This window comes from Passer domesticus, chromosome 3 (genome assembly GCF_036417665.1).
Source record: "Passer domesticus isolate bPasDom1 chromosome 3, bPasDom1.hap1, whole genome shotgun sequence".
NCBI classification, from domain to species: domain Eukaryota; kingdom Metazoa; phylum Chordata; class Aves; order Passeriformes; family Passeridae; genus Passer; species Passer domesticus.
This window is the reverse complement of record NC_087476.1, coordinates 43,551,076-43,576,982: the sequence shown is the minus strand read 5'-3', so window position 1 is coordinate 43,576,982 and position 25,907 is coordinate 43,551,076. Positions and strand designations below refer to the sequence as shown.

At 35.9% G+C, this 25,907-nt stretch overlaps 1 protein-coding gene across 5 annotated transcripts in view; it reads left to right on the top strand.

Annotated features, from left to right (window-relative positions):
- HACE1 (HECT domain and ankyrin repeat containing E3 ubiquitin protein ligase 1) overlaps positions 1-25,907 on the top strand; it is a 45,989-nt gene that overhangs the window by 13,411 nt on the left and 6,671 nt on the right. For 4 of the 5 annotated variants that reach the window (XM_064412801.1, XM_064412803.1, XM_064412805.1 and 1 more), the window contains 12 exons: positions 2,155-2,256; positions 3,841-3,947; positions 7,667-7,913; positions 12,925-13,262; positions 14,257-14,325; positions 15,011-15,098; positions 16,296-16,407; positions 16,490-16,587; positions 16,772-16,859; positions 17,469-17,618; positions 20,393-20,589; positions 25,222-25,353. In XM_064412801.1, coding sequence (XP_064268871.1) covers positions 2,155-2,256; positions 3,841-3,947; positions 7,667-7,913; positions 12,925-13,262; positions 14,257-14,325; positions 15,011-15,098; positions 16,296-16,407; positions 16,490-16,587; positions 16,772-16,859; positions 17,469-17,618; positions 20,393-20,589; positions 25,222-25,353 — 1,728 coding nt within the window. The remainder of the gene's footprint in view (positions 1-2,154; positions 2,257-3,840; positions 3,948-7,666; positions 7,914-12,924; positions 13,263-14,256; positions 14,326-15,010; positions 15,099-16,295; positions 16,408-16,489; positions 16,588-16,771; positions 16,860-17,468; positions 17,619-20,392; positions 20,590-25,221; positions 25,354-25,907) is intronic. The other variant, XM_064412802.1, reaches the window with a different exon arrangement.

The following is a 25,907-nucleotide window of genomic DNA, read 5'->3' as shown; positions in this document are numbered from 1 at the left end:
TTTCCAGCTGCAAACTGTCTGTCTTGGTTGATACCAAGTACTGCTTGTACTGCTTGCTAAAGGGACTTTTTTTCATTTGTGAACACTTCCACTTTTTTCTGTCAGATCAGTTGAAGGTCAGTGTGTATATAACATAATTGAATGGAAGCCTTTGAACCTTTGCTAGTAATCAGACTAGAAAACTGAACTGAAAGCTGAAAGAACTAATTCACTGGAGTGAGTGGACATCACACTTACCTCTATGTGTGTCATTAGTTTGTCAGGATAAAGTTGAAATGTTCTATTTTTTTAATGTATTTTCTGATTATTTCAACCTCAAGTTATTTAATTTCTGAGGTGTCCTCATGTGCCTGAGACCTGCACCAAAAATAGTTGTATGTATGTGCAAGAGTGCTGTCTCCAGTACCTGTGGGATATTTTTGGAATGTTGAACTCTGAAAGCTTTATTTCATAGACTATCTGTGGAAGACCTTCATCCAGTTAGGTTACTTACAGTATTTCTTTTTGCATATAAGAAACCAAGTAAGTCCTCAGCTCTGCTCACTGAGAAGTGCCAGATCACTATACTATCTCACTGCTGACTTGATTGTGAAACTCAGATTTTTTTTTTTTTCCTTCTTACGGGAGAATGACTTATTGTTACATAAAGCCACACAGAGTCTGATCAGTTTCAATGTATTCTGCAGCCACAGACCTGTAAGACAGTATATGGCAGAAGAGGTTTAGATTGGATATTAGGAATAATTTCTTCGTGGAAAGGGCTGTAAAGCATTGGAGAAGACTGTCCAGGGAAGTGGTGGTCTCCACTCCGAAGTGTTTAAAAAAATGGTGGATATGGCACTTGAGGATGTGGTTTAGTGGCATACATAGGGGTGCTGCTAGGCTGATGTTTGGCCTTGATGATCTTAAAGGTATTTTCCAACCTAAATTATTCTGTGATTCTATACCGGTGTGTGCTTAATGGTAGAGTTACTATTTTTTATAATTAATGTTTTGAGTTTCTGCTTCAGTCTCCAGTTTTGCAATCCCTAGGGCACCTTTTTAACACATAAAACTTCTCTTAACTTTTTTTAAGTGTGAGTGGTGACACCTGGTGTTTGTTTTGTAGTGGTGATCTTACTGTGTTTGAGATTGCACAGTATACAAGTTCATGATGCCAAGTAAGAATGGAGAAAACAAAAATATTTTGTTTTTACATTGAGGGTTTTATTCTGTGCTTAAAGGTTTGTTTTTCAAAGTCATTACATGTTTTCAGAAGACTGAAATTATCGATTCATACACTTCTTGCCAACCCTTCCAAGATCATTACCTTGATCTTGAAGATGTGACTTTAATTAATTTTTACAGATTCTGGGTGGGTTTATTTTTAGTACTTAGTTTCTTGCTACCAGAAGCTATTAAATTAATCTTTTTAATGTATGGTTTTCACTGAGGTAATGTCAACTGTCATTCAGAGAGGAGCCCCTGGAGTTGCAGCAGTTGATATGTTTTATGGTCATCTTCCCAGAGAAGTTCATGCATATTCAGGTGTTAGGTGTCTGCTTAAAATTGCACCTATGTTAAATAAGATTTGATATAAATAAACCAAAAAATCAAGTTCTGTTCTTTCCAGAAAACATTTTTTCTCAGAAGGGTGTGAAGTTAGTCTACGGCATAAGTGGAATCATACTTGTGTATTGATTTTAAAGTTAAATAACCCCTTTCATGGATTTATCCTATTTCTTCCTGTAACAAGTCAGATATGTGTCATATGAACCTCTAGAAAATGTTTGTTTTGGAGAATTAGATGCTGGATGTAATTAAGTAGATATCAGCAGGAGGAAGAGAAGTGAAATATTGCACTGTTTTTAATCTCTGGTGATTGTAGGCTGAAGTGCTGTTCAACAGTACCTTTGGTTTGGTAAGTAGGAAAATGTTTCAAAAAATAGAAAAATGGGAGTGGGTATATGTGAGCCAGTATAATGAAAAAAATTGATTCTGTCTTCTCCCAAACATTTTGGGATACCTAACTTTGCTACATTTTTGAATTTCAAATTATTTTAGAATAGACTTTCTCCAGCATTAAAAAAAATTTGTTATACTTAATAGATGTTATTGCCTGTAATAATCTAACTCTCAATTCTAATGTTTCTTTTAATTAAAATGTTTTCTTAGGGTGGTTATGGAGAGACTTGTGAAGTCTTAATACAGTACCATCCTCGACTTTTCCAGACAATAATTCAAATGACACAGAATGAAGATCTGCGGGAAAACATGGTAATACGGGATTCTGTGTGGTATAGCCAGGGATCTCTGTGTGTGGTGGAGAGCTTAGTGCTTAATATAAGTGGCTGTCAGTACCACAGTAGCTGACCACTAGGTATCTTTCTTTCCTCATGAAAAATGGGCAGTCTTCACTTAATTTTAAACACAGGAATTTGGAATTAAATGTAGGATCTGTTTTCATTTAGTGTTCTAAATTTGCACATTTAGTAAAGTTTAAAGAGCAGACATTGCAAGCTTCAATACAAAGGTATTGGTAGAACATTCCTAGAGCATCCTATATATACAGTTACTTTGTGTAACAGGGCGTATTTTCCTTCATTTAGTCATTATCTGCAGGCATCCATTCTAGGATGTGTCTTGAGGCTGAATCATCTAACTTAAAAGTCTGTGGTATGAGCACTCATCTGTATAAAGTTGCCTTGTACAATTAGAGTACAAGATTGTAGCTACAAAAAGATTGCAGCCACAATTTCATTTGATTATTATTTCTGTAGATGAAACTGCTCTGTTCCTTTTTTAATGGTTCTCTTACACCTTGTTTCTTTGGTCATTGTGGGGTAGTACAATCTAAAGCAAAGAAAAATCAAGGAAAAGAGTTTTTTTTTCTTAATTGTGTAAGGGAAATGAAGCATGGGATGCCTTTTCCCCCTTATAAATCTAGCTCGCTGTGGGTTTTTAATACATTAGTTGTTTTAAAATTATTGCGAACAACCTTACAGACTGTTAAAAAAAAAAGATTTAGTAAGGTGTTGGCTGCCAATTTACTTAATTTAGTTTGCTAGATTTTTGATATTTTAATTTTCTTTATCACTCCATTACTTCCACTATAACACTGAGGATTTTCAAGTCAGTGTTTAAATTACTTGGAGAGGGTTGAGTTTTACAGAGTGAAATGATGCAGGTGAGAATTCTCAAAGTGCACGTTATATGTAAGGGGAGATGGTATAGATCATTTAATTTGAAAGAGAAAGAACTAAAACAATGCAACAAAAAGACTTTTTGTTTATTGTAGAAGTGAAGAAAAAAGTGAGAAATTATTCATCTGTCTGAGTAATGGTGGAGCTTTGTGGAAAAACAAGATTTTAATGAGAGTGTATACAAAATATGTATAAGCTAATACATGGTATAGTTCTGCTTCACTGCTAAAATGTAATCATATATTGAAAATTTTCTCTGGCCAAGTCTGAGCTGTTCTGTTTAGTCTTGGGTAATGACCAGTGCATATTATCTGGAAGTGATGACATAAGCAAACTGGGTATGTGTTACAAGTCAGGACTTGTATTTTAAATGCAATAACTTATGAATTAATAATACAGGGTTAAGCATTCAGTGTTTGTAACATTCTGTAATGTTAAATACCCTGTAGTACATGCATCGACACTAGAATGTGTACCTTTGCATATTTGTAATCCTTGTAAATGATAATGAAATGTTAATTGAGGCTAGATTAGAGGTCGTACAGTATAGATATACAATATTATAATGTTTGGGTGATAGTGTTCTACATAATGGATAAATTATTGTTGATATGATGCTCCTTGACACAGTGCAATTGCTTTTGTTTGAATCCTTCAGTTGCGGCAAGTTCTGGAACACTTGTCTCAGCAGAGCGAAAGCCAGTATCTTAAAATCTTGACAAGTCTTGCTGAAGTTGCTACAACAAATGGTCACAAATTGCTCAGGTAAGTGTGAGGTCACAGGTTGGTAAACTACCCCACAACTAGTGCCTCTTAATAGTTTTAAAGTCAAACTATCTGATGCTCAGCACATGCTGGAGTAGGTGGATCTCAAATCTGATTTACATGATAATGTCTATTTAGAGCACTATCTTCACAAAGACTTCAAGAGAAAAAGTTGGTGTCCATGTATAGCTGCTGGTGTCTAGAAGCTTGAGTTGCAGAGAAGTGTATTTTTTGTTTGGTTAGTTTGGCTATGTCAGCCCTAGGAAGGGAAGCTTTTCAGACAACTATCAAATCATTATCTTTTTTTGTCTTCACCCTTCTCACTTTTTCTTCCCTCCCACAGTTTTACTTTTCTACATGCTTCTTTGTATGCTTGAGGAGAGTTTTGTTACTTCAGACACCTCACGTTTGCTGGCTCTGGTTGCCTTATGTAGCTACTAATATATATGAGATCAAAAATTTCATCTACCAGTGTGCTGTCTCAGCAGCACAAGCAGCAGTAACTTGGGGAGATGCATGACATAGGCAAGCATCTTTACCTCATATGCTTTCCTAGTTTTTGTGGCATCTGTTTAAGTTTATGCAAAACACTTCCTCTGCAATTTGTTGGAACATTTTAGTGTTTTCAACAGCTAACAGATTGTGGTGTAACCTTTATGCTTTACTAGAAAATCTTTACTGAAAGAGACAAGGGTCTGATAGCGTGAGTGAAGTTCCTTATTAACATGTTGACATTAGATGGCATTTTGGCAAAGAGAGCTTTGAGAGTGTTCTGTAATCAGAGAAACCTGTCAGCATAGGTTGTAGAGGATTATGACTTGAGAAGCTTTTTTTTAAGTTGGGCTGGGATCCGAGGAGCCCATCAGTGAGATGAAAAATAAATAGTATATTCTTACTCCTAGATACTTTTTCTTCCCCTTTAGTCATGTTAAATTTAAATGGAGCTTGTAGATAGCAGGTCAGAACTCCTGGATGATGGTAGGAAATTAATTACACCATTAATAAATCTTGTACTGGTGGCTGTTCACTTTGATGAATTAATGGCAAGGTCTGAATCCCTTTAAACTTTGGGGTTTAAAGGGATTAAAGTGTGTAGATATTAATGAAATTTTGTTGCTGCAAAGATAACTTTCTGAAGAATTTCTACTGTTGCAGTGTGTATCAGCTTAACTTGTAACACATTCCTTTTTGTCTCCAGACTTCCTTAGAGCTAATAGAGCTCCCACAAGTAAATTGTGATAAGGTGTAAAACCATAGTGCAGGAAAGGGTTTCAAACTTGCTCTGTATAGGGATGTTACTGGAAGTTGTGGTAGCTGGATTACATCATATGAGGTAGTATTTGCTTCTGTTTTAGTGTCTTCAGAGGTAAATTAAACTGATTGTTATTTGGATTTGATTTGTTACTGTTACTGCTCTTTTGATTTGAGCAGTGCTCCCTCAGTGTGGCTGTAGAAACAGTAGCTCTGTGCCTGTACTGTCTCTGAGTTTGAGCCTGTGTGTGCTCCTGTATTGCTATGTATGGGTGGGCTGGTGGAGGCTGAAGACAAGATGGAAGGATTGCATTGCATTGGATGAGGGCTCTTTTCTAGACATGCCAGTACTTGGAGTGTCCTGTGGACTCTTACTGGCCAGTTTCTCTTTGGTACTTTGTGATGCAGAAATGTGATAGGAAAAGAAAACAATTCCAAGACAGTTTCACAGATGCAGTTTTGCAAAAACTGCATCTCTCTTCTCTACAGCTTGGTTTCCTGGCAGAAGCAGTGAATTTCTACTTCAATAAATATTTCTCAGGTGCTTTCTTATAAACACAATGAGGATTAAGGTAGTACTTGGTGAATACTCTGAGCTTGGGCTCTCTCCTTCTTCCAACAAAAGTGTGTAAAATGTACTTTGTACATGAAAACTTCCAATAATGATACTCTTGCCTGGCTGAACTAATATAATCTCTATTAGTTTCCTGGGCACTAACCCACACCCTGTTGCTTTTGGGTTTGTTTAGTTCAAAAGTGTCCAAAATTGTTTCTTGTAATGCTTCTAGCAAGTATCCAGGAGTGCCACTAAGCTTCTGCCTGAAGACTTCTGCCTTGAGTACAAGCAAGGACCCTGTTTCACTTTGCATTATCTTCACCAAGTATTCTCTTTTTCCAAGAAGATAATTGACGTGTGACATGATTTGTCTTGCTGGTGCAGGTTAGGCCTAGATGAATGTTCACAAACATGGCAGTAGAAGTTCCAGTAAACTATTAAAAGCCCTCTTAGGTTTTTTCTACATGTGTGGGTCCTTATCCTGGAGACCAGAGAATTTCACCAGGAAAACACCGCTGCTGAGACATGATAAACCTCAGTTGAAATGTTAGAAGTTTTTATTTTTTCTCTCTTTTCAATAGTTAACTTCTTGAGTTAGCTTCTTTTATTCATAGATTATTTTGCTATATAAGCAAAGATTTTACAAATGCTAGTTTTTAGCTGTGATGAGAGTTTCTGGTAACAGAATGGTAGATGCCAGTCAGGGGATTTGCTTTACCTGGTTAAAAACTTAACATTCCTACTGTAGCACTGCTTGCTTACCTGGTTAAAATATAAATTGTCACAAGAAAGTTGTACTTTGTATGGTAGTTTGGTAAAATTCTTAATACATTGCTTTTAAAAGTTAACTCACAGTCATTAAAATGTAGTGCTGAAAACAAATAGGTCTTCCACTCACTGGGTGAATGAGATCATAATAAAGCTATGCTAGCTGTTACAACTAACTGAGTTTCAGGTTTGTGTGTTAACAGATTATTAATTGCAAGAGATATTTAAAGCACCCTGTAAGATGTCAATTTTCTGGTGTTTACTGATGTGGCTGGGAAGCATGCTTTTAAGATGCAAATACTTTAAGATAGAATTGAGTATGTGCTCACTTCTATAATATTTATAAGTTAGTAGGTTTTGATGAAAAAGAATTAATTTCTTGCAGTTTGTTATGCATTCAAGACAGAAGAATTCTTACTACTTGGAGTTTAAGAAAGTAAACCTAGTTGAGTTTGGTGGAGAATGTTCTGCTTGTGCATAAAGTCATGAATATCTCATATTTTGCACTTTTTTGGTATAGAGTTGAGTGTTTGCTAGTTCAATTACGGAGACATAAACCTTTTAGTATATTTGTTGGATAAATAAATAACATGGTGGTTTTGTTTAGTATCTTTTAGATTACATTTTTCTTTAGTAGAAAAGTGGCATCCATACCATCCTGATCCCTTGTCTGGTTGAGGTAGTTAATGGACATCTGGAATAATAGCTGGTGAGCATGGGCTGTGGCAGCAGCCACTGATCAGTCAATAGGCTTTTACTGTTGGATGCTGTCTTTTCTGGGTTGAGAAACATTTTCATCTGGATATCCCAATTTGCTTCATGCACTGAGATCCTTAGGAAGTTGGATTTCCTCCCAGGGGTTCATAAGAAGTGTATACAAAAAAAAAAAAAGGAAGTATTTTGAAAGATCTGGAATTTGCTATTCTTACTTATAGTTAAAGTTAGCTGTACATATTAGCAAAATCATAATGCTTATATTTGACTTCTGGGGCTGGTGCAGGAAATGAAAGTTAAAATTTTCTAGGGTTTGAAGCTTAGGGTTTTTTTCAGCATATGTATCAGACCCTACCATTACATTGCTTACTCCTTATTATACTAAATTGTTTAATCTAGGAAACTTAAACATTCCATTTTTTTCCCCCAGCTTGTCAAGTAATTATGAAGCTCAGATGAAGAGTCTCTTAAGGATCGTGAGGATATTTTGCCATGTCTTTCGCATTGGCCCATCCTCTCCCAGTAATGGAAATGACATGGGCTACAATGGAAATAAAACTCCAAGAAGTCAGGTGTTCAAGGTCAGAAAAGTATATGATGTTGTTAGGAAGATAGATGTTAAAGAGATGAATTTCACAAAGCATGCATTCATTAATCAGACATCTCATGAACAGGAAGTAAGTTTGGTTGATGTTCCCTTTTTAAGTTAAACCTACCTCTCTCCTTTTCCTGTATTTTTTTCCCTCTGAATTAACTAATTTAGCCACTGATGCACATCTCATGTTATGATTTCTGTTTATTTCTTATTTAATAGGTTGTTTGCTAGGTATTGAAGGTTTAGCTACCCAGGTGACAGTGGTAAATTTTGTTTTTATTTCTGTTAAGAATATAGTAATATCAAAATATGGTGATATTCATATAATAGATTATATTAATGTAATTTCAAAATGGTAGTTGGAGATACAAAGATGGACTGCTGATCAGTAAGCTTTATCCAGCTTCACAAGACAAGTGGAAACAATTGAATTCTTGATCTGTTTGTTGTTCTCACTGTGGTCATGAAATCTTTTCCCAAGTTGTTCTTGGATTTTATTGTTACGTGCTTTGAAACATAACAGCTCACTACTACCCTTGCAAGGTTACTGATTTATAGCTGCTTTCAAACACGTTTTAGGAGGTTGCCATTTAGAGGTTTAGTTCCTGAAGGTGTTTGTTAAGGAATCCCTCTGTAGAAAGTCAAAGATTGCCTTTTTGTAAAGATACTTCAGTTTCCTGTGTGCCACTCAGTCTTCATTGGATATACAGCTGTCATATTTTTCAGAGCACCTAATAAAAAAGAACTGCAGGGTCATCTTTCTTCTCCCATCTTACTCCATACTCTTACCCAGCACAGCTCATACCAAGAAATTTAGATGCCAGTAATTGAGGATTTTCCTTTATTTTACATTTCTTCCACTGTGTTATGAAAACAGTATTTTGAAATTACTGCAATTATTTGATGATATATGTTCGTCAGGTTACTTCTAAGGGGTTTTAAAACAGAGCTATATTGATAAGATCGTGGAAGATGATACTCTTAATTCTGGTTTATTTAGTGAAGTATCTGAGTTTTTGTTTAAATTCCTTCTCTTGGAAAGAAGAAAAGCATTAGACTGTTAAAAACAAAAAACATGCAAGTACAGATGTTTGTTCTTCTCGCAGCACAATAGTTTTAAGAACAAATTGATTTATATAATGAATATGAAACTAGTGCTTGAGTCTGAACAAAATGGGTCTGTACATTTTGAGTCTGTACAAAATGTAATGCATTGTACAGTGTGCAGTGTAATAATTGTCCTTTGGAATTGTTCATCAAAATAAGGCAATAATGTGGGTTTAACCAGAATTCTGTTTTTAAAAAACAAAGCTGTACCCAAATCACAAGAATTATTTTATTAAATTAACTTTCTAACAGTTTTAATGATAATTGCTCCAAGCATACCAGATTAAATAACAAGCAGATGTTAAACACACTTCATGCAAGAACTGTCTCCAGTGAGATACTCTGCTACCAAGCCGAAAAAGGAAAAAAGGAAAGTTTCCTGCTTTTCAACTCTATATAATTTCAGAAGTCAGTATGAAATGAACAAAAACATTCAACTGCAATTTGCACAGGAAGTGGTATATCAGTAAAATCACTTATCTGCATGCCCAAATGACTTTATATGAAGAAAGAATTTTCTTAAATTACTGTGCATTTAAGTCTGGTGCAGTGGACTTATATTAAACAACTGCCATAGTTGTCCCAGAAAATATCAGTAATTCTTTCACACTTGTGTGAAAACAACGTGAATGTTGTTAATAAATAAGCAAAATGTATACTACTGTTGCATTACCTAACAAAACAGAAATTTCAGGATGTTTTAAAAATGATTATTGCAATTTTTGTAATTTTTTAAAAAGTTTTATGAATGAGACAACCCTGCAATAGAGCCACTGTTGTGTCCATGATATTTTAAAGATTGATTTAAATTTCAAACTTGGAAATATAAAAGTGCTGATGGGAACTTATTGTTGTTTGGGAATGGGCACACAGGTCTGGCAATGCTGTTTATCTACAGTTGTGGTTGGTTGTCTGAATTTACAGTAGACTGCATGGTGGGAGATTAGATATAGTGCTGAGTGAATTGGATGACTTCCAGTTTTCTCTTAGTCCTACCTTTCCTTCTGTTGTTTTGGCCTTTTTTTAAAAATGTACTTTTGATGGTCTTTTTCACCTTTTGGGAGGAGATAAAAAAGACCTGACTTTCTGTAATGTTTCATTAAATTCTTCTGTATCAATGTACTTATTGAACATATTTTGAAGAATTGTCCCTGTAATGTAGCTGGGAAGGGATTAAAAATGTGAATATTCTTGATCTGGGCCTGTGAATGTTATTGCTTGATGAGGTCAAGCAAATCACAGGGCTGTGCTTTTGTGGAATTCCCTTATGTGATTCAGCCTATCCAGATGTTTTAAAGTGGAAGCACTAGCTAATGACAATACATTCTTATACTGATGCTGAAAGATACAAAATTATCATTGAATTTTGTCTCCCAAGCTTGAAACAAGGTGCTAACTCAGATGAGATCTTACCAGTGAGAAACTTTGAGTAGTAATTTTTGCTAGGTTTACACTTGTTACTTTTCCATGTATTGCTCTTCCAGTTGCTGTTCAATGTGATCACATATTAGGGAAACTTGCTGCAAAATTTCTCTGCAATTGAAAAAGGTTGGGAAGTGCTTAATGTTTTTTCCTTGTTTCAGATACTGTTCTTTTCTAGAATTGGGGTGACTTCTCTGCTGTGACAAAGTCACTTCGTGGATTAGTGATCTCCTGCACCCTGTGTCTTAAAAAGCTATCTGACATCTGCCAAAAGATTTTGCTTCAGTGTTGCAGTTTGAGTATGGATTTGGTTACTGGTCTTGCTTTCTAGATGAGTAAAGAGGAAGGCATAGGTAAATTCTTGCATTTGGGAGGTAAGGTGTGAAGCTTTAAAAGCTTGGTACCCCATCAGACTCAGCTGTATAATTCTAGAGTAAATTTTCCGCACTGTGAAATATGACAACTGCAGTTTAAGTTGAGGTCTTTGTTTAATATGAAGTTCATGGTAAGAATTATCTGAAGAATGCTGACTAGTTGTTTGAAAAAAACATTGCTAGTGTCCATATGTCACTTGAAAAGGTCTGATCATGGATGACAACATAAAATGCTGACAGTCATGGATGGAGGTGATGGCAATATTTAGAAGTGTTTTATATCCTGAAGTTGGACTAGAAAGTAAGAAAATGAAATGTTAAAGCTACTGTGCTTGACTAGACTTTTAAATGAGTTTATGATCAGATGCTGTGAAGAACTAGCTTTGGAAAAACAAGTTGGGTGGAAAAGTTCTGAAAGGTGTGCTAAATCTGTTGGAAATAAAAGATGAAGCACAAGATTTTGGGGGATTATGGCGTCTAGCAAGCTAAACATTGACAAGTTTGAGGGGAAAAAACTAGATTTTAGTATTTTAGTAAATAACTACCTAGTTTCTGGTGAGTTATAGGTTGAGAGTACATCTACATTTTAATTCTTCTGTGTATTCAATTAATCCCATTTTCAATTAGAAAATTTCTTTACGTTAAGTTTTGTGGTAAAAGTCTGCCAGATGAGTTTGGGAGGAGGAGAACTTGATCCTTTATGGCAGACATTTATGTAGAAAACGCTACCTCTGCTGGAGGTATTCAGATCACCATCTAGAGAAATGTGTGGTCACTAGGAGCACAAGCATTAAGTGAGTGACATACAAAGTATTGAGCAAAGCCTACCAGTCTTAGAGATCAGGCTGGCTTCCCCCCACACTTCTGTTGGGAGAAAATGGAAGCCTAGTTGTAAATTTTTAAATTGTGAATTTTAGCAGAATCTTTTAATACAGAGTTCTTATGAGAAATCTGTTGAGGTCTGGTTTAAAAAGAAAACAAGTGTGACCACTTGTAACTGAGGTGCTAGTCTGTCCAAGATTGTTATGGATTGTATTTATGACTTTGGCCCTGAGAAGTAATTTATTGTGTATTGAGAGTGTGTCAATTATGGGGTGCAACTGACAATGTAGAGATGCTGTGAGCAGCTCTTTATTTTCAAAAGCAACCTGAGAATATGAGAACATAACTCTCAGTGTTTGCTAAGTCTTTGAATGTTTCACTGATGAAAAATGTTGATGCAACAGTAACGTACGGAAAAAGGCATCCATGTAGAAGTTCACTCTTACTTTTGGAATGCTGTGAAATACTTGAGTCGATTACCACCCTGTGGGATTCATATCCCTATGCTCAGTAGGATGTGGCCTTGTGAAACACCTTTAAGGGATGACACAGTTAGCCCTTGTGGATTTTTTATGCTCATGAGAAAGCAACAGGTCTTATCCCTTTTTCTTCTCTGTAGTAGGCCTGTAGCTCAGAGTAAATGTGTAATGAGGGAATTGTACTGGATTTCAATTCTATTGGGTTTTAGCAGGTGGTAGTAAAAAAAGCATGTCTTTGTTAAAGTAAAATAAAAAGTATAGCCTTATAATTTGATATGGGATTCTGCTGTTACTTGTTTCTATTTCATAAAGCTAGATGTTAGTGACCCTTACTCTGAAACATCTGAGGTACTATTAAAATGAGTTGTATGAACTCACATTGTGCATAAAGCACATTCTTACTAGACATGAACCTGAATCTTTGTAGTGTTGTCTGGGATTTCCTCCATCTTCTTGGCAGAGGAAGCTCCTTTGACCAGATTCTTCCTAAAGAACTGGCACTCTCTTCCTCTAGAAACTCAGCCTGTGTGTTCCTGTTTCACTGCTTGGCTGCTGCAGTGGTTAGGCAGTAGTGTGCTGTGTGAAGCCAAACTTTGTCATATAGTTCAGTTCTATAGCTCTTCTGTAGTTCCTTCTAAATGAATTTTTCTTTCTTCCATCTGCTGCTTGATTTTCCTTCTATGTCATATTTTCTCTTTGTGCTGTTTGGCTACAAGTGCAGAATTTTTTATGAGTATTTGCTTCTTATCTCTAACATGACGTCTAAAGGATCATTTAAATCTTTAAAATGTGCATGATATTTATTTTCCTTTAGAGAATTATCCCATTATTAATATTATCTAATGTCAGCATGTTTCTTTTTGTCTGTTTTTTCATGTGTTTATTGCAGCCGCTGGAACTGCTTTGGCATTCTCTGGATGAATGGCTTGTTCTGATAGCCACAGAGCTGATGAAAAACAAAAGGGACTCTTCCAACATTACTTCTATTTTATTGAAGCAAAAAGGACCAGATCATCAAGATGCTACTTCTGCACCTTCTTTTGCCACTGCAGGAGCTGAGGGAAGAACAGAGCTGTCCCCTGATGCTGTTGAGTTAAAAACATATGATGTTGCTGGGAAGCAGGAAGCTTGTGCTGATTGTCAGGATGTTATCTCCATGACAGCAAACAGGCTAAGTGCTGTCATTCAAGCCTTCTATATGTGCTGCTCCTGTCAGATGCCTCAGGGGTAAGGAGGAGATTCATTTATCTTACCCAAACTATTACCATTTTAAAATCATACATACTTTTTTGGAAGAGTGTCAATACTTCTAATACATGTTGTATCAGTGACAGTTAAGGCTATGCTGTTTAATGCTTTCACTAGTTCAATTTAAATGCTTTTCTTTTTTTTTTTAATGGTTCTAAAGACACCAAACAGCACTGCAAGTTTTCCATAGTGCTGCTGCCTATGAATGTAGCTGCACTGGGGCACATTTTGTATTGAATGTTTAATGGCTCTTTGTAATCATGTAGTATACTTGTAGGTAGTAGGATTTCGATATTTTGAAGCTTAGCTGTATTTGCTGTTGGTTCTTTGAAATTAGCCCTGAATTTAATGTGATTATCCAACAAGAAGAGCTATAAGCTCAGAACAAAAAAAAAAAAAGTGAGTTTGGTGTCAAGGTGTCAAACATGCAGTTCAGCTTAGGTAAGCCTGATACTGTTGAGGTGTGGTTTAAAAAGGAAACAAGTATGACCACTTGTAACTGAGGTCCTAGTCTGTTATGGATTATATTTATGACTTTGGCCCTGATGACTAGAAGATTAGGCAAGTAAGATGGTATTACAAACTCCCTGAGGAATCTAGAAGCAAGGGTCCTACTACATGTCAACTCTTGGTTGATTCCTGATCACCATAAAGGTTTTTCTTTCTCTGCTAAACTGAGTTGAATAAAAGCTTTCAAATTGGCCAGTAATATTTGTTTGGGGCATAGTTCTCTGTGGATGTTATGGAAAATAATTGGTTATTGACATTTTTGCCTTTTCTGTTAGAATTCTGAAATTTCTGTTTCTCGTTGTGAGATCTTAATGCTGTTGAATATTTAGTTTCATGATGACTAGTTAAACAGCATCAGTTTTTCTATTTGTGTAGTATTTATTTTAACAAAAGCCCAACAATTTATGTAATTCAAATTGTTTTCGATTGCACTAACCAAAAACCTCTTATGATTTTTGAACAGGATGACGTCACCTCGTTTTATAGAATTTGTTTGTAAACATGATGATGTCCTTAAGTGTTTTGTTAACCGGTAAGCTTCAACAAATATGGACCTTGTAATCCATCCCTCTCTTCCTCTCTGGCAATAATTCATTTTTTTCTTCTTGCTGAGTTGTATTTTTAGATTGTTGCTGTGATATATGAACAATATGCAATTTAATGGTCTTGCTGAACTCAATAGTGTAGATTAATGATTCAGAGCTCAGACTTAAATGAACTCTTCTGCATATTTAAGTGATCTATTTGTAAGATTTGAGAACAAAAGCTATTTCACAGAGCAACAGAATAATTTGATGAATGGATTCTTTCCTTATATTTGTTCCAAATAAGGCCTTCCCTTTTAAGGTAGATGAAAACTTTCATTCTTCCTCAAATATGTGACAACTTTAGAGTCTAAACCATCTTTGTACAGTTGGCTGTTTCCAGAGTTTCCGTGGGACTGCCAGGTTTATGACCTTACTTCTGTGTGGGGAGCTGCTTCTAATCCTCCCATGTTTAACAGATGAGGTTGTTTGGAAACAGGAGTTAGGAAGAAGTGATAAAAATAGAAGAATCTCTTGAAACTTGCCTATATGATTAATTGTCTATATGATTAATTGCATTGTTGCATTGTTTCTTTATGTAGACATTTTGCGTTGTATTGTGAAGCATTATTATTGTTATTATTGTTATTATTACTATATCTCTAACAGGCTTCTAACCTATTTTTCTTTCAGAAATCCCAAAATAATTTTTGATCACTTTCATTTTCTTCTGGAGTGTCCTGAACTAATGTCCAGATTTATGCACATCATAAAAGCTCAGGTAAATGTCAGGAGGTGCTTAATTACAACTCCTGTGAATATACAAAGGGCATTTAAAAGAAAATAATTTAAAGAATTTTCGTTTGGGAAGGATGAAAGAACTAAACATGGCCTCTAGTGTTTCTGAATCTGTAGTGTGGAAAAAATCATATTAAACAGACATGGCAGCCATATTTCTGTATTCATAATTCTCTAAAATACGTGGGTGAGCCCATTTGAGATAGCCAATGTTGGATGTGTCTTACAAGTCCAACTTTCAGTTAAAGAGTGAAAATTCTGTTTGTAAATCTACTTGTGCACATCTAATAGGTTGAACTTTACTTTCCCCTAAATGACTTATATTTTAAGACAAACCAGAGGATAAATACATCACTATTACTTGATTTGGTCATAGTTAGTGGCAGCTCCTTTAAATGAAACATCATGTTGTCTGTTCCAACAGCTTTATTTCCTAAATTGTGAACCATACTGTACTTTTATTTTTAAAGATAAATTGCTTTCATTAATCCAGTTTAATTTTTGGGACGTGGTGTAGGTGTATTGTTGATTCAATCTTTTATTGAAATGTGTGTTTTTGAAACTCACTACCTATGAGTAATGAGGAGACCCCGAGAACTGAAACCTTGTCTGCTAGATCAACTCATATATGTGCTGTGAATTGCAGAGGATGAGAAAGGCCATACTTGTGTCATATCTGTCTCAAAAGAGCTGCAAAATGTCAACACAAACACTGAGTCAAACAAGTTAGAACCTTCTCACCTAGGAATTGCTTTGTAAGGTTTCTGGTTCCTTGGGGCTGTTTTATATTGCCAGTGAACCTTACTGCAAATAGGGCTGGTTCATATCACTTGTTCTTCTGTGCTCACCTGTGGTTAAGTATCAGTAGTTTTACAGAAGCCACTGACTTATTTCTTGTCTAAGTTCCTTCATGCTCTCCCATAACCTGTAAGGAGTTTTGTGCTACTTTTCTCTTTTGTGGAAAACTTAAATAGCTGTTTCTGGATAGCTGGTGGTCCAGGCTTTCTGCAAGCACTCAAGCTCATGTCTAGTCCTTTCTTCTTCCCAAAATACTGTACAGCATATTGGGGTAAATCTGTGCATCTCAAAAATTGAGAATTATGCATAACCATTTGCTTATGAGAGAGGAATTATTCAGGGGAATGCATGTGTATAATATGGTTTGCACCTTGTTTTGTAGCCATTTAAAGATCGCTGTGAATGGTTCTATGAACATCTACACGCCGGGCAGCCAGATTCAGACATGGTGCACAGGCCTGTCAATGAAAATGACATACTTTTGGTTCACAGAGGTATTGTATACTAAATGGAATTAGTGTGTCTTGGAAAGGTAATGAATGAAAATGAAAAAATTAATTGGTATTTTGTATTTAGATTCTATTTTTAGGAGTAGCTGTGAAGTTGTGTCTAAAGCAAACTGTGCAAAATTGAAGCAGGGGATTGCTGTGAGATTTCATGGAGAAGAAGGCATGGTGGGTAAAAGTGCATGGTTTTCTTTTATGGCATTTTCATATGGAAATACTAATTCTCATTCACAAGTGTGGTTTTGAGCTAAAGCCTACTTTAAAATTACTTTAAAAGAAATATGTGGTTACTCAGCATAACTATTGAGTGAAAGTTTTGTGTACTAATATGTTTTATTCTCTTGACATGCAGGGACAGGGTGTGGTGCGTGAATGGTTTGATATCTTATCCAGTGAAATAGTTAACCCAGATTATGCCTTATTTACCCAGTCAGCTGATGGTATGTCTCTGCCCTTTAATTTTTTCTTTTTTTTTTTTTTTCCTAAGTTTAGGGTGTCATTTTTTATAAAAGCATTTTTATAATGCAAAAAAACTGTGTAGAGGCACAGATTATTTAATGAAAGCTAAAAGGAGAGGTTCAGGTCTGCCTGTTTAAAGTAGTCTTCTCCAAGGAGGCAAGGACTGGACTGTCTCCTGCCTGCATCTGGCTGAGGCATATGAGAGGAAGTAGACATATTCTCATCCTTCCTTAGAGCATGTTCACAAGTTTACAGAAGCAAAGCCCATTAGCATGAGTAAAACATGTATAGAGCAATATAGTAAGATGGAGGACCAAATTTAGCAGTTGGTAATTACCTTTTTGTTGATGATAATTATTTTAGATCAGTGTTTTGGAGAGTGGCTAAGCAGTATCATTGTAATAAGATGTCATTACATTCTAAGACACTTCTTTCTGACATCTTTTTTGTGTAAATGAAAAACCCCAAAGAGACTTCCAAAACCCCAAGATAAAACTCTTGCGGTGTTTTCAGATGCTTAGTATATTTGATAAATAAAAGCTTAATTAAAAAAAAATGTAATGGAAGATGATAATACTTTTGTTTTGTAGGAACAACATTCCAGCCGAACAGCAACTCTTCTGTAAATCCAGATCATTTGAACTACTTCCGTTTTGCAGGCCAGATCCTGGGGCTGGCTCTGAATCACAGGCAGCTGGTGAACATCTACTTCACAAGGTCATTCTACAAACATATTCTTGGTATGGTTTTATCAAAATCCTGCTTATTAGTCGTAACAGTTGTCTGAGCAGTAAACCTTTTCCTTTTTTACTTTTGTGTGTGTGTTAAAAGTGAAAAAGCCTTGCAAATTAATGTCTTGCTAGTCTTTTTTGTACACCAGAGTCACAACAATTCTTTGCATCACAGTTGTGAAATTCATTTGTTCTTCTGAGTAGTGTCATTCTTGAGAAATGGAAATAATTGTTTCTTAGTAACTTAAGACAGACGAAGTTGAGAATGTTTGTGAACTCTGGCAAAAATCTATTAGGCATTCTTGATCATGTCTGGAGTTCTTCACTTATGCAATGGTTTTTAATAAGGTGAAGCTCTGCTGTTGGAAACCTCTGTCTACCTATTCCAACAAATACTACTTATTTCCCAAAATAGGGTTTCAGAACTAATGCAGGTTCATCCTGTCTCTAATGAGAGAAGTTAATTCATATGCTTTTACTTTAGTATTCAAGAGGATTGGACAGAATTTTTATAGAAAAGTAACTTTTTTAGTAGAGATAACCTCTGTTAGCTGGTGGTGTCTGCGGTCTAGAGCTCTTCTTTGCTCTTCTTTAAGAGCCTTTGTGCCTCTTGATTGATGCACAACCTCTGGTAGGTGAGGAAAGATCATTAACTTATGTGATGACTCAGCTAACACACAACTAATGTGCTTTATAAGGTATTAGATATGTAGTGTGCATGATTTTTTGTGTGTGTGTGTGCTGTGAAACCAGTGTTCCCTAGGTCTGCGTATTTATTAAGGCTGCACTCTCTTCCAGATGTAGCACAGGGAGAAATACAGTTAGAAATTAGCAAGACCTCTTAGGTTTACATTTCTCACACTTCTTATCTGTCGGCCTTCTGCTTGAACAGGGGAGGAGCAGATGGTTTCTCTAGTGCTGTTTTCCACTTACTTTGTATTTCTTTATAGAGATACGGTTACTTTCCTGTTAACTTCCACCTTCAGCTTACAAAGACAGCGTATTAATTCTTAACTGTTCTATCTACTCTTACATTCCACTCTATAATATAAGAAAGTAATCCTTGAAATGGCATAAAAAAGTTGAAAATTAATTTCTGGCTTGGTGTATTTTGAACTGGAGGCCTTGAATAAGCTTGTCTCAAAACTTACCTGTAGTATCTCTTTAAAGTTCTGTGTCACACAGAACATACCTGCTTCTCACAATTATGCTAAGATAGATTTCTCTTCAAACTACAGGGGCCTTAAGGGTATACAAGAGAAAGATACATAGTATTTTGTGGGATTCACATTTTTCATGATAAATCTGATGGAATCTTTTTATAACTGCTTGCTTGAGTCTGTTCATTGGTAAAATATCTGTCAATCAAATGACTGAGCTTAGTGCTGTATGGTCTCACAACTCTGACTATGAGTGTACTCTCATACTTGTTGAGTTTCTTCTCTAAAGGAGTCTCTGATTCCTACTTTTCAGTCTTCTTTTCCCACATTTTGCGTTTATCCCTCAGAGACCTCATTATTTCCACATTTCGTGTGTCAAATGCACATATGCTTGCTAGTTAGCAAAAGTGAAAGTCCTCTGGAAACTACTAGACAGCTGTTAGTTTTTTTATTTTGAGAGAGGTGGCAATGATATTTAATTAGTAAGATATCCTTCTCTTAAACTGGAGTGTTGCTTGATTTTATTTGAAAAACAATGCCTTACAGCTGTGTACACACCATTGCAGCAGTTGTCAGCCATTCCAAGGAAATACTGTAACATTTTTTATACTTTGATGTTTGGCAGTGGCTGCTAACCTTTGAATTTTGTGTTTCTCTGGGGTACTGAATCCACAATCTATAGTGTGCTAAGGCTTCTACTAATGGGCACCCTTATGACACTGCATGGTTCATGGAAGATGGTGAAGCAAGGATAGTACTTCCCAATAACTTGCTTTTCCCTAAGCCTACTGCTCCCCTCACCCCCTGCCCCTTTTCCCAGATATTGTATCTGTCTTGGTAGCATTGAAGTATCTATCATGCCAGAGTTAAAATAATCAAGGTCTGCCTTCTTGTGAAGAGGGTAGCTCCCTTGCATAAACTAGGGTCACCTTGTTCTGGGCCCATTTGCTCAAATGTGCTTGAGTGCCATGCCTGTAAAGGGATTTGTAAATAGACACTTTCTGTACCTGGATAAAAGTCAGACTTCTAGCTGTTCTCCTATTAATGCTTCTAAATGACTTGCAAGTTCAGTTTGAAATATAAAATTCCTATAATAATAATTTAAAACTGTATAATAGAGTTCATTTCAAATATGATTAAAAAGAAGAACACTGAAGAGTGATAGAACAACAGGAAGGTTGTCTCCCCCCGTCACCCAAGTGATGCTTTGAGGGAGAAGATACAGTTATAGAGAAATAAGGTATTTGTGTTGCTAAAATTTAGGTAGGAAACTTTAAGACTTTGTGGGAGAGATTTAACATTTTGTGTTCAGAATGGGTAGATGCTTTTACTGAAATCCATTAGTGAACTAAAATGGTGCAAATTGGTTTTTCCTGAGTGATATGTCATTTGCTTCACTAGGAAGAAAAACATACGGAGGAAACTTGATTCTGTAGTATTTTAAAAATACAGCAAGCACAGTTCTGCTGTAGTTGGCAACAGTTTTTCTCTTTTCCTATTAGTGCATTATTCTGGTTTCTCTCTAGAGGGCAATCTTCTACCATGTATTAAGTTAGAATCCTTTCTGCTTTTTCCTATTTATTTGAGCAGTTTTGTCTCTTTGTGTTTTTTTTTTTTTCCTAGGCATACCTGTAAATTATCAGGATGTAGCATCTATTGATCCAGAATATGCAAAGAACTTGCAGTGGATTTTAGATAATGATATCAGTGATCTTGGTTTAGAGCTGACATTCTCTGTTGAGACCGATGTGTTTGGAGCAATGGAAGAAGTGCCATTGAAGCCAGGGGGTGCAAGTATACTTGTTACACAGGAAAACAAGGTGAGTATGCAGGTTTATTCAGAAGATGGTAGTATAACACAAGCCATTGGACTCACCTTCTGAATAACTGGAAGGATGAATGGTATTCCTGTTTTGGAGAAAATACAAAAAAGGTTGCAGATGCCAACACTTTTTCCTCTTTTTCTAAGTTAGCATGTTACAGAAATAGTACTAAAAATCTTTAAAAGAGTTCAGATTAGAGGTTCTTCTTTCTGACGGAACTGTGGAACGAAAATAGGATCAATTTAAATGAAGGATTTATTTTTAAAGTTAAGTCTTGGGTATATATATCAAGGAAGTAGAACAGTAGCAATTGATAAACATAAAATTATAGGTAATGTTGCAAAGTGTGCTGCCTGCTAGGCCAGTCTATAGCACTGGATTGCTCTAATTAACATGCAGATAATGGACAGAGTAAAAGTCTGCAGGAAGATTTTTCAGCCATTTGCAAGTCACTTGATATGTATGGAAATAACCTACTTTTTAAATTTACTTTACTAGTAGCAGGTTGAGAAGCCCCTGATTCCTCTGCAGCATTAATTCAAAAAAAGAAATATGGGAAAACTCAGCCAGATTTTGACGATTGTCTAGAAATTATGATAAAAACAAGTCTAATTGAATCCTGCAGTTACTGACTAAACAGTTCTGAGTAACAGCAGGAGTGTCATGGGTAGACCTGCAGTTTTTTGTAACATTGACTCTTGCTCCTGATATCTGCTTTGTGTTCTGATTTTTATTTGTGTTGAGCTGGCTAAGCCTGTTCTCTATGCTCAGTAAGCATTTGGCTTCAGGAGTGGCACAGCAGCTGCTGCACTGGGGAGCAGCCACTTGGTGTCAGCCTTTGTTACAAGGACATTCAATTTGTGTTGGAGCAATTGGCACTGGATTCTTGTAGCCTTAATCCTTATTTTCATTAAGGCACGTTGTCATTCCAATAGCAGAAATACGTATTATTAGTCTGGTTCTGCACTGATTCCTGCAATACAGTCATTTGTGAAAGAATACAGATGGTAAAAGAACTCTAATTGTGAAGGTAGTGGATGCTTAATTTCTTTATTATCTGTTGGAGAAAGCAAGATGTTGATTCTTGTGTCTGGTCAGTCTTACCTTCTCAGAACATAAAAAAGATGTATTTAGCATAAACTGTAGTTTCATAACAACTATTGAAAACCTGTTTTCAAGTAGCATAAAATTAGAAGTTTGCCCACATGAGGGTACCACCAGTTAGCAGCCTTATTTGCTTTCTTAATTTTAGAGCTGGGACACAGTCTAAAAAGAGTGATGGAAAATGTGTAGAGGAGATGCTTCCATTCTATCTCATCAAGCCTTTGTCAGCATGGCAGGAGGGGATTGGAGTTGGTATAGCTTTAATTTCAAAGGTGGTAGGAAGGAGGTGACTCTGGTGGTAGCTTTGAAACTATTAATATGATTGCATTTTTTGCATTTGAACGTGCAAAATGTGAAGTCAAAAAACATCTGTGAGATGGCACTGTTTTGTTCACTGACAAAGTTGTTGACAATTGGTGATAAGTATTTTAGTGGTTTTGGGGTTTTTTTTCCAGTTAATTTCATGTGACATAGTTTTGCAGTATGTTTTGGCTTAGCTGTTCTATCAGTTTAAATAGGAATGTGTCTACTTTATAAACAAAAATCTCTTTTTCTCCTGCAAGTGATATCTTGCTTTTTTTTCTGCCTTTACCCAAGGAATAATAGCTCACTGTTTAAAACTCATTGTATTTATTACACCTCTGGGAGAAGAAAATTCAACTTCTAAAATAATCTGCTGTGCAGATTACCTGTTAAAATTAAATTATGAATGGATCTTTGTCCCTTAAAAAACCTAAACATCAAACAGATATGCAAAAAATCTCCTGTGCCAAAAACAGAATAAAACACACCCTTGCCCCACCCTGCACAGAAATCACCCTTCTCTCATTGAAAACTGAAACAGAGTAAGTGCACTACTAGAAAGAGCTATTTGTAAAGTGTTATTTTCTTTGAATGGGGTAATTTTATTTTTTTATATCAACTGTGTAATAGGTGAATGGTTGTGGGACAATTAGATGATGCAAATATTCATGTCTTGCAATTGTCCATGTAGCCCAGCTGAAATACAGTTATAGCTTGGTTCAAATGCCTTTTGTCATGGTAATGGAGAGACTTCAAAGGAAAAGTCAGGCTTTGTCCTGAATTTATCTTTGCTCTTTGCTGTGTATCATTTTGCAGCTTTCTACTTTTTAGGAAAAAAATAAAAGTAGACGCAGTCAAAGTTTGACTTTATGTTATATTAAAGAATGGTGCAGATTTCCACAATGCTGTGGCTTTCTCGGTCCTCCCAGAACCTGTCTGTGAGCTGGCCATTCTGTTTGGCAGTAAAATAGTAGGTATTTTTTTTTCCAGGCAGCTGTATAATGCAGCTGCTCTCTGAATCTGAAAATCATCATAACCATTGATCCTTGTCTCACAGTATATGGGATTGTGAAATCGAGGAAGCATGATCTCTGCTTTATTTACCTCAAAGTAAATACAGAACAACCCCTCACCCAAACTAGACTTTGCCATTATATTTGTGATGCCCATCTAATGTGTGTTCAATCAAATCTCTGTTCCTTAAAGAAGCCTGGATCATAACTTTATGTACTATGTAGGAATGCATATGTAGATCTGAAATGATGTGGGTATTTCTGTTTTGTAATGTGCCCCTAAGGCTTCAGAGGGGAAAAAAATGTAAATGAAGTGCACAGAAAGCAAAACAAATTGACCAGGTTGTTTACTGACATGTATTATGTAAATTCTGTGCTACAGGTCTTTCATCATGTGCCAGTGCTGATAGCCAGGATGCTTGGCTGTTCCAGGCTATTTTAAACATTTCTTGTTTCACCTAAACTACAGCAACTGCTTTCTCTCATAATTGAAGTGTTCAATGTAGTATTTTTTTCCTGCATAAAATAAGTATTTTATTTAATGGATTTTTCAAAATAAGATTGTGAATTTTTCTTTCTGCACTCCTGTTTTTCTGGGTAGCCTAATTTACATAAGAACAGTTTAAGAGATGTAAAACAAACATTTCTGATCATTGAAAACAACCAGTACTAATGTTATTTTAAATCCTGGTTTTGAAAAAATTTCTGATTTCTTCTGTATTCACAGACTTTTGTCTAGTGCAGTTAATCTCCTTTGGCCCCTCCTCAGTCCCCAGAGAAGGGAGCTGTCTTCAGCTCCACTGACAGTAGAAGCAACCTGGGGAGATTACTAGACTGAAACTAGATTTTTGGGACCACTACTGCAGTTGAAGATATTATTAGGTCATGTTCTTCTTCTTCAGAGAACTTCACAAATTAATTGTTCTCTGAATCTAATAAAATGGTGATAATACATTTAAAAGTATCTGCAAACAACCCCTGTACATCTGTGAGTGTAATGAGCTGTGTTTAAAAAGTATCCTTCTGTTTTGAAATGTTGCATAGTTTATTCTGTTTCTCTGAAAGGGAGGAAAGAAAAAATGCTTGGTTGCTTTTGTGTAGGTTCAGAACATGAAAGTTTAGGTTGAAATATTTTAAAATTAAAAATCAAAGTAGTATTTTCGTAAGACTGTTCTCTTGAAAGAAGCTGATAGTTGAGATGGTTTAATTGCGAGATACATTTCATGATTTTCTTATTAAAAGCCATGATTATGAAGTCAAAACATTTCTTTAAACACAGTACCTGAATAATCTAGGAACAAATTTTGTTTTCAAGTAGAAAACTATTTTCTTGAGTAAAGAAACTTCATTAAACTTGTGTGATTTGGTCAGGGTAGATAAGACATTTTATAGAATGTTATACATGTTTATAGAATTTTAATGTAGGCACTTTTCCCTTCTAAAAGGCACTTGTCTCCTTCTAAAAGCCTTCTTCCATTAATGCCTCCTAGGCTTTTGTGTTCTTAACAAAAGCAAAGTTCTGGTGGATTCCTTTTCTGGCTGGCATCTTTCAAAGGGAAAGGAGCCCCCAGATCTCTAAAGTGCATTATAGTCTATTCCCTGGCTATGATGGAAGTTATTTTCTGGTGTTTTTCTTTTTCAAAAACGAAGGAGATTTTTCAAGACTTTCTTAAAAAAATTGAAATTCTTATTAAGACTAATAAACTCTGCAGGCTTTATTGTGTATTATTTTAGGTTTCCAGAGATGGGGTGGGGGTGGAAGGAAAGCAAGGAAGCTTTGTCTCACAAATATTCCTTCAGAAGTTAGCCCTTTTTCCTGAGTATTGTCAGTTTGCTTAAATAGAGTATTTTTGCTTATAGACATTTGTGTGTTTGTGGCCTTAATTGAGCTTAATATAAGTGGTATTAGATGTGGGCATGACAAATTAGGCTTTGTTTACTTCCTTTATCCTAGTTTGAGTCCCTGTTTTTTGACTGGTTTATGTAACAACTCAAACACTTCTGTTTTGGAATTGTCTCAGGAAGGAAGGTGGAAGAGCAGAAGGGGCTTATTTTGCTTGCTTCCACGTGAAAAATGCAAAGGGACTCTTACTGCCTTACAGTGGAAGAGATTTGTAATGCATTGAGGACTGCATTTGTGTGTGTGAGTTTGTTTGAGCACTGTGTGATTTTGCTGGAGTCTATCTTAATATTGTTTTCTGTGTTGCAGGCTGAGTATGTCCAGCTTGTGACAGAGCTCAGAATGACAAGAGCCATTCAGCCTCAGATAAATGCCTTTTTACAAGGCTTCCATATGTTCATTCCACCATCTTTGATCCAACTTTTTGATGAATATGAACTGGTAAGCTGAAATGCCTACATATTTTTAAATGCTTTGTTGAGCATATTTCATCAGCAGTGTAGAAGTAAAGGTCAGTAACCACAAAATAAAGATTTTGTAGCTTTCACGTTGGTATTGCTTCCTGGGTATCTATCAGTGAGGATCTCATTTATGTGTATTCCTGCTTTTTCTAATTACTCAGCATTGCCATCTTCCTGAAACTTCACATGGCAGTAATGAATGCCTTAAATTGTAATTTCAGTACGGAATCAGCATGTTGTGGCCTTTAAGTCTTTCCGTATTTTCCTCGAGGAAGACAGAAATCCTATAGGAGCAAGGAGATGCTGTCTATTGTCTTTACTTTTTCTGAGTCACTGAGTCAAATTCCAGTAAATTTTGTTGGTGGCTTGATCTCCTGTAACCAACACATCTCAAATTTTCTCTGAAGCCATGAAAGGACTCGGAGGTCTTTTCTTTTAGGTTCTTTGGCAATAATTTTTCTCTCTTGCTAGTGTATACTTGAATTAAACAGATCATGTGAAATTACCTGAATTCAAGAATGTTAATGTATTAAA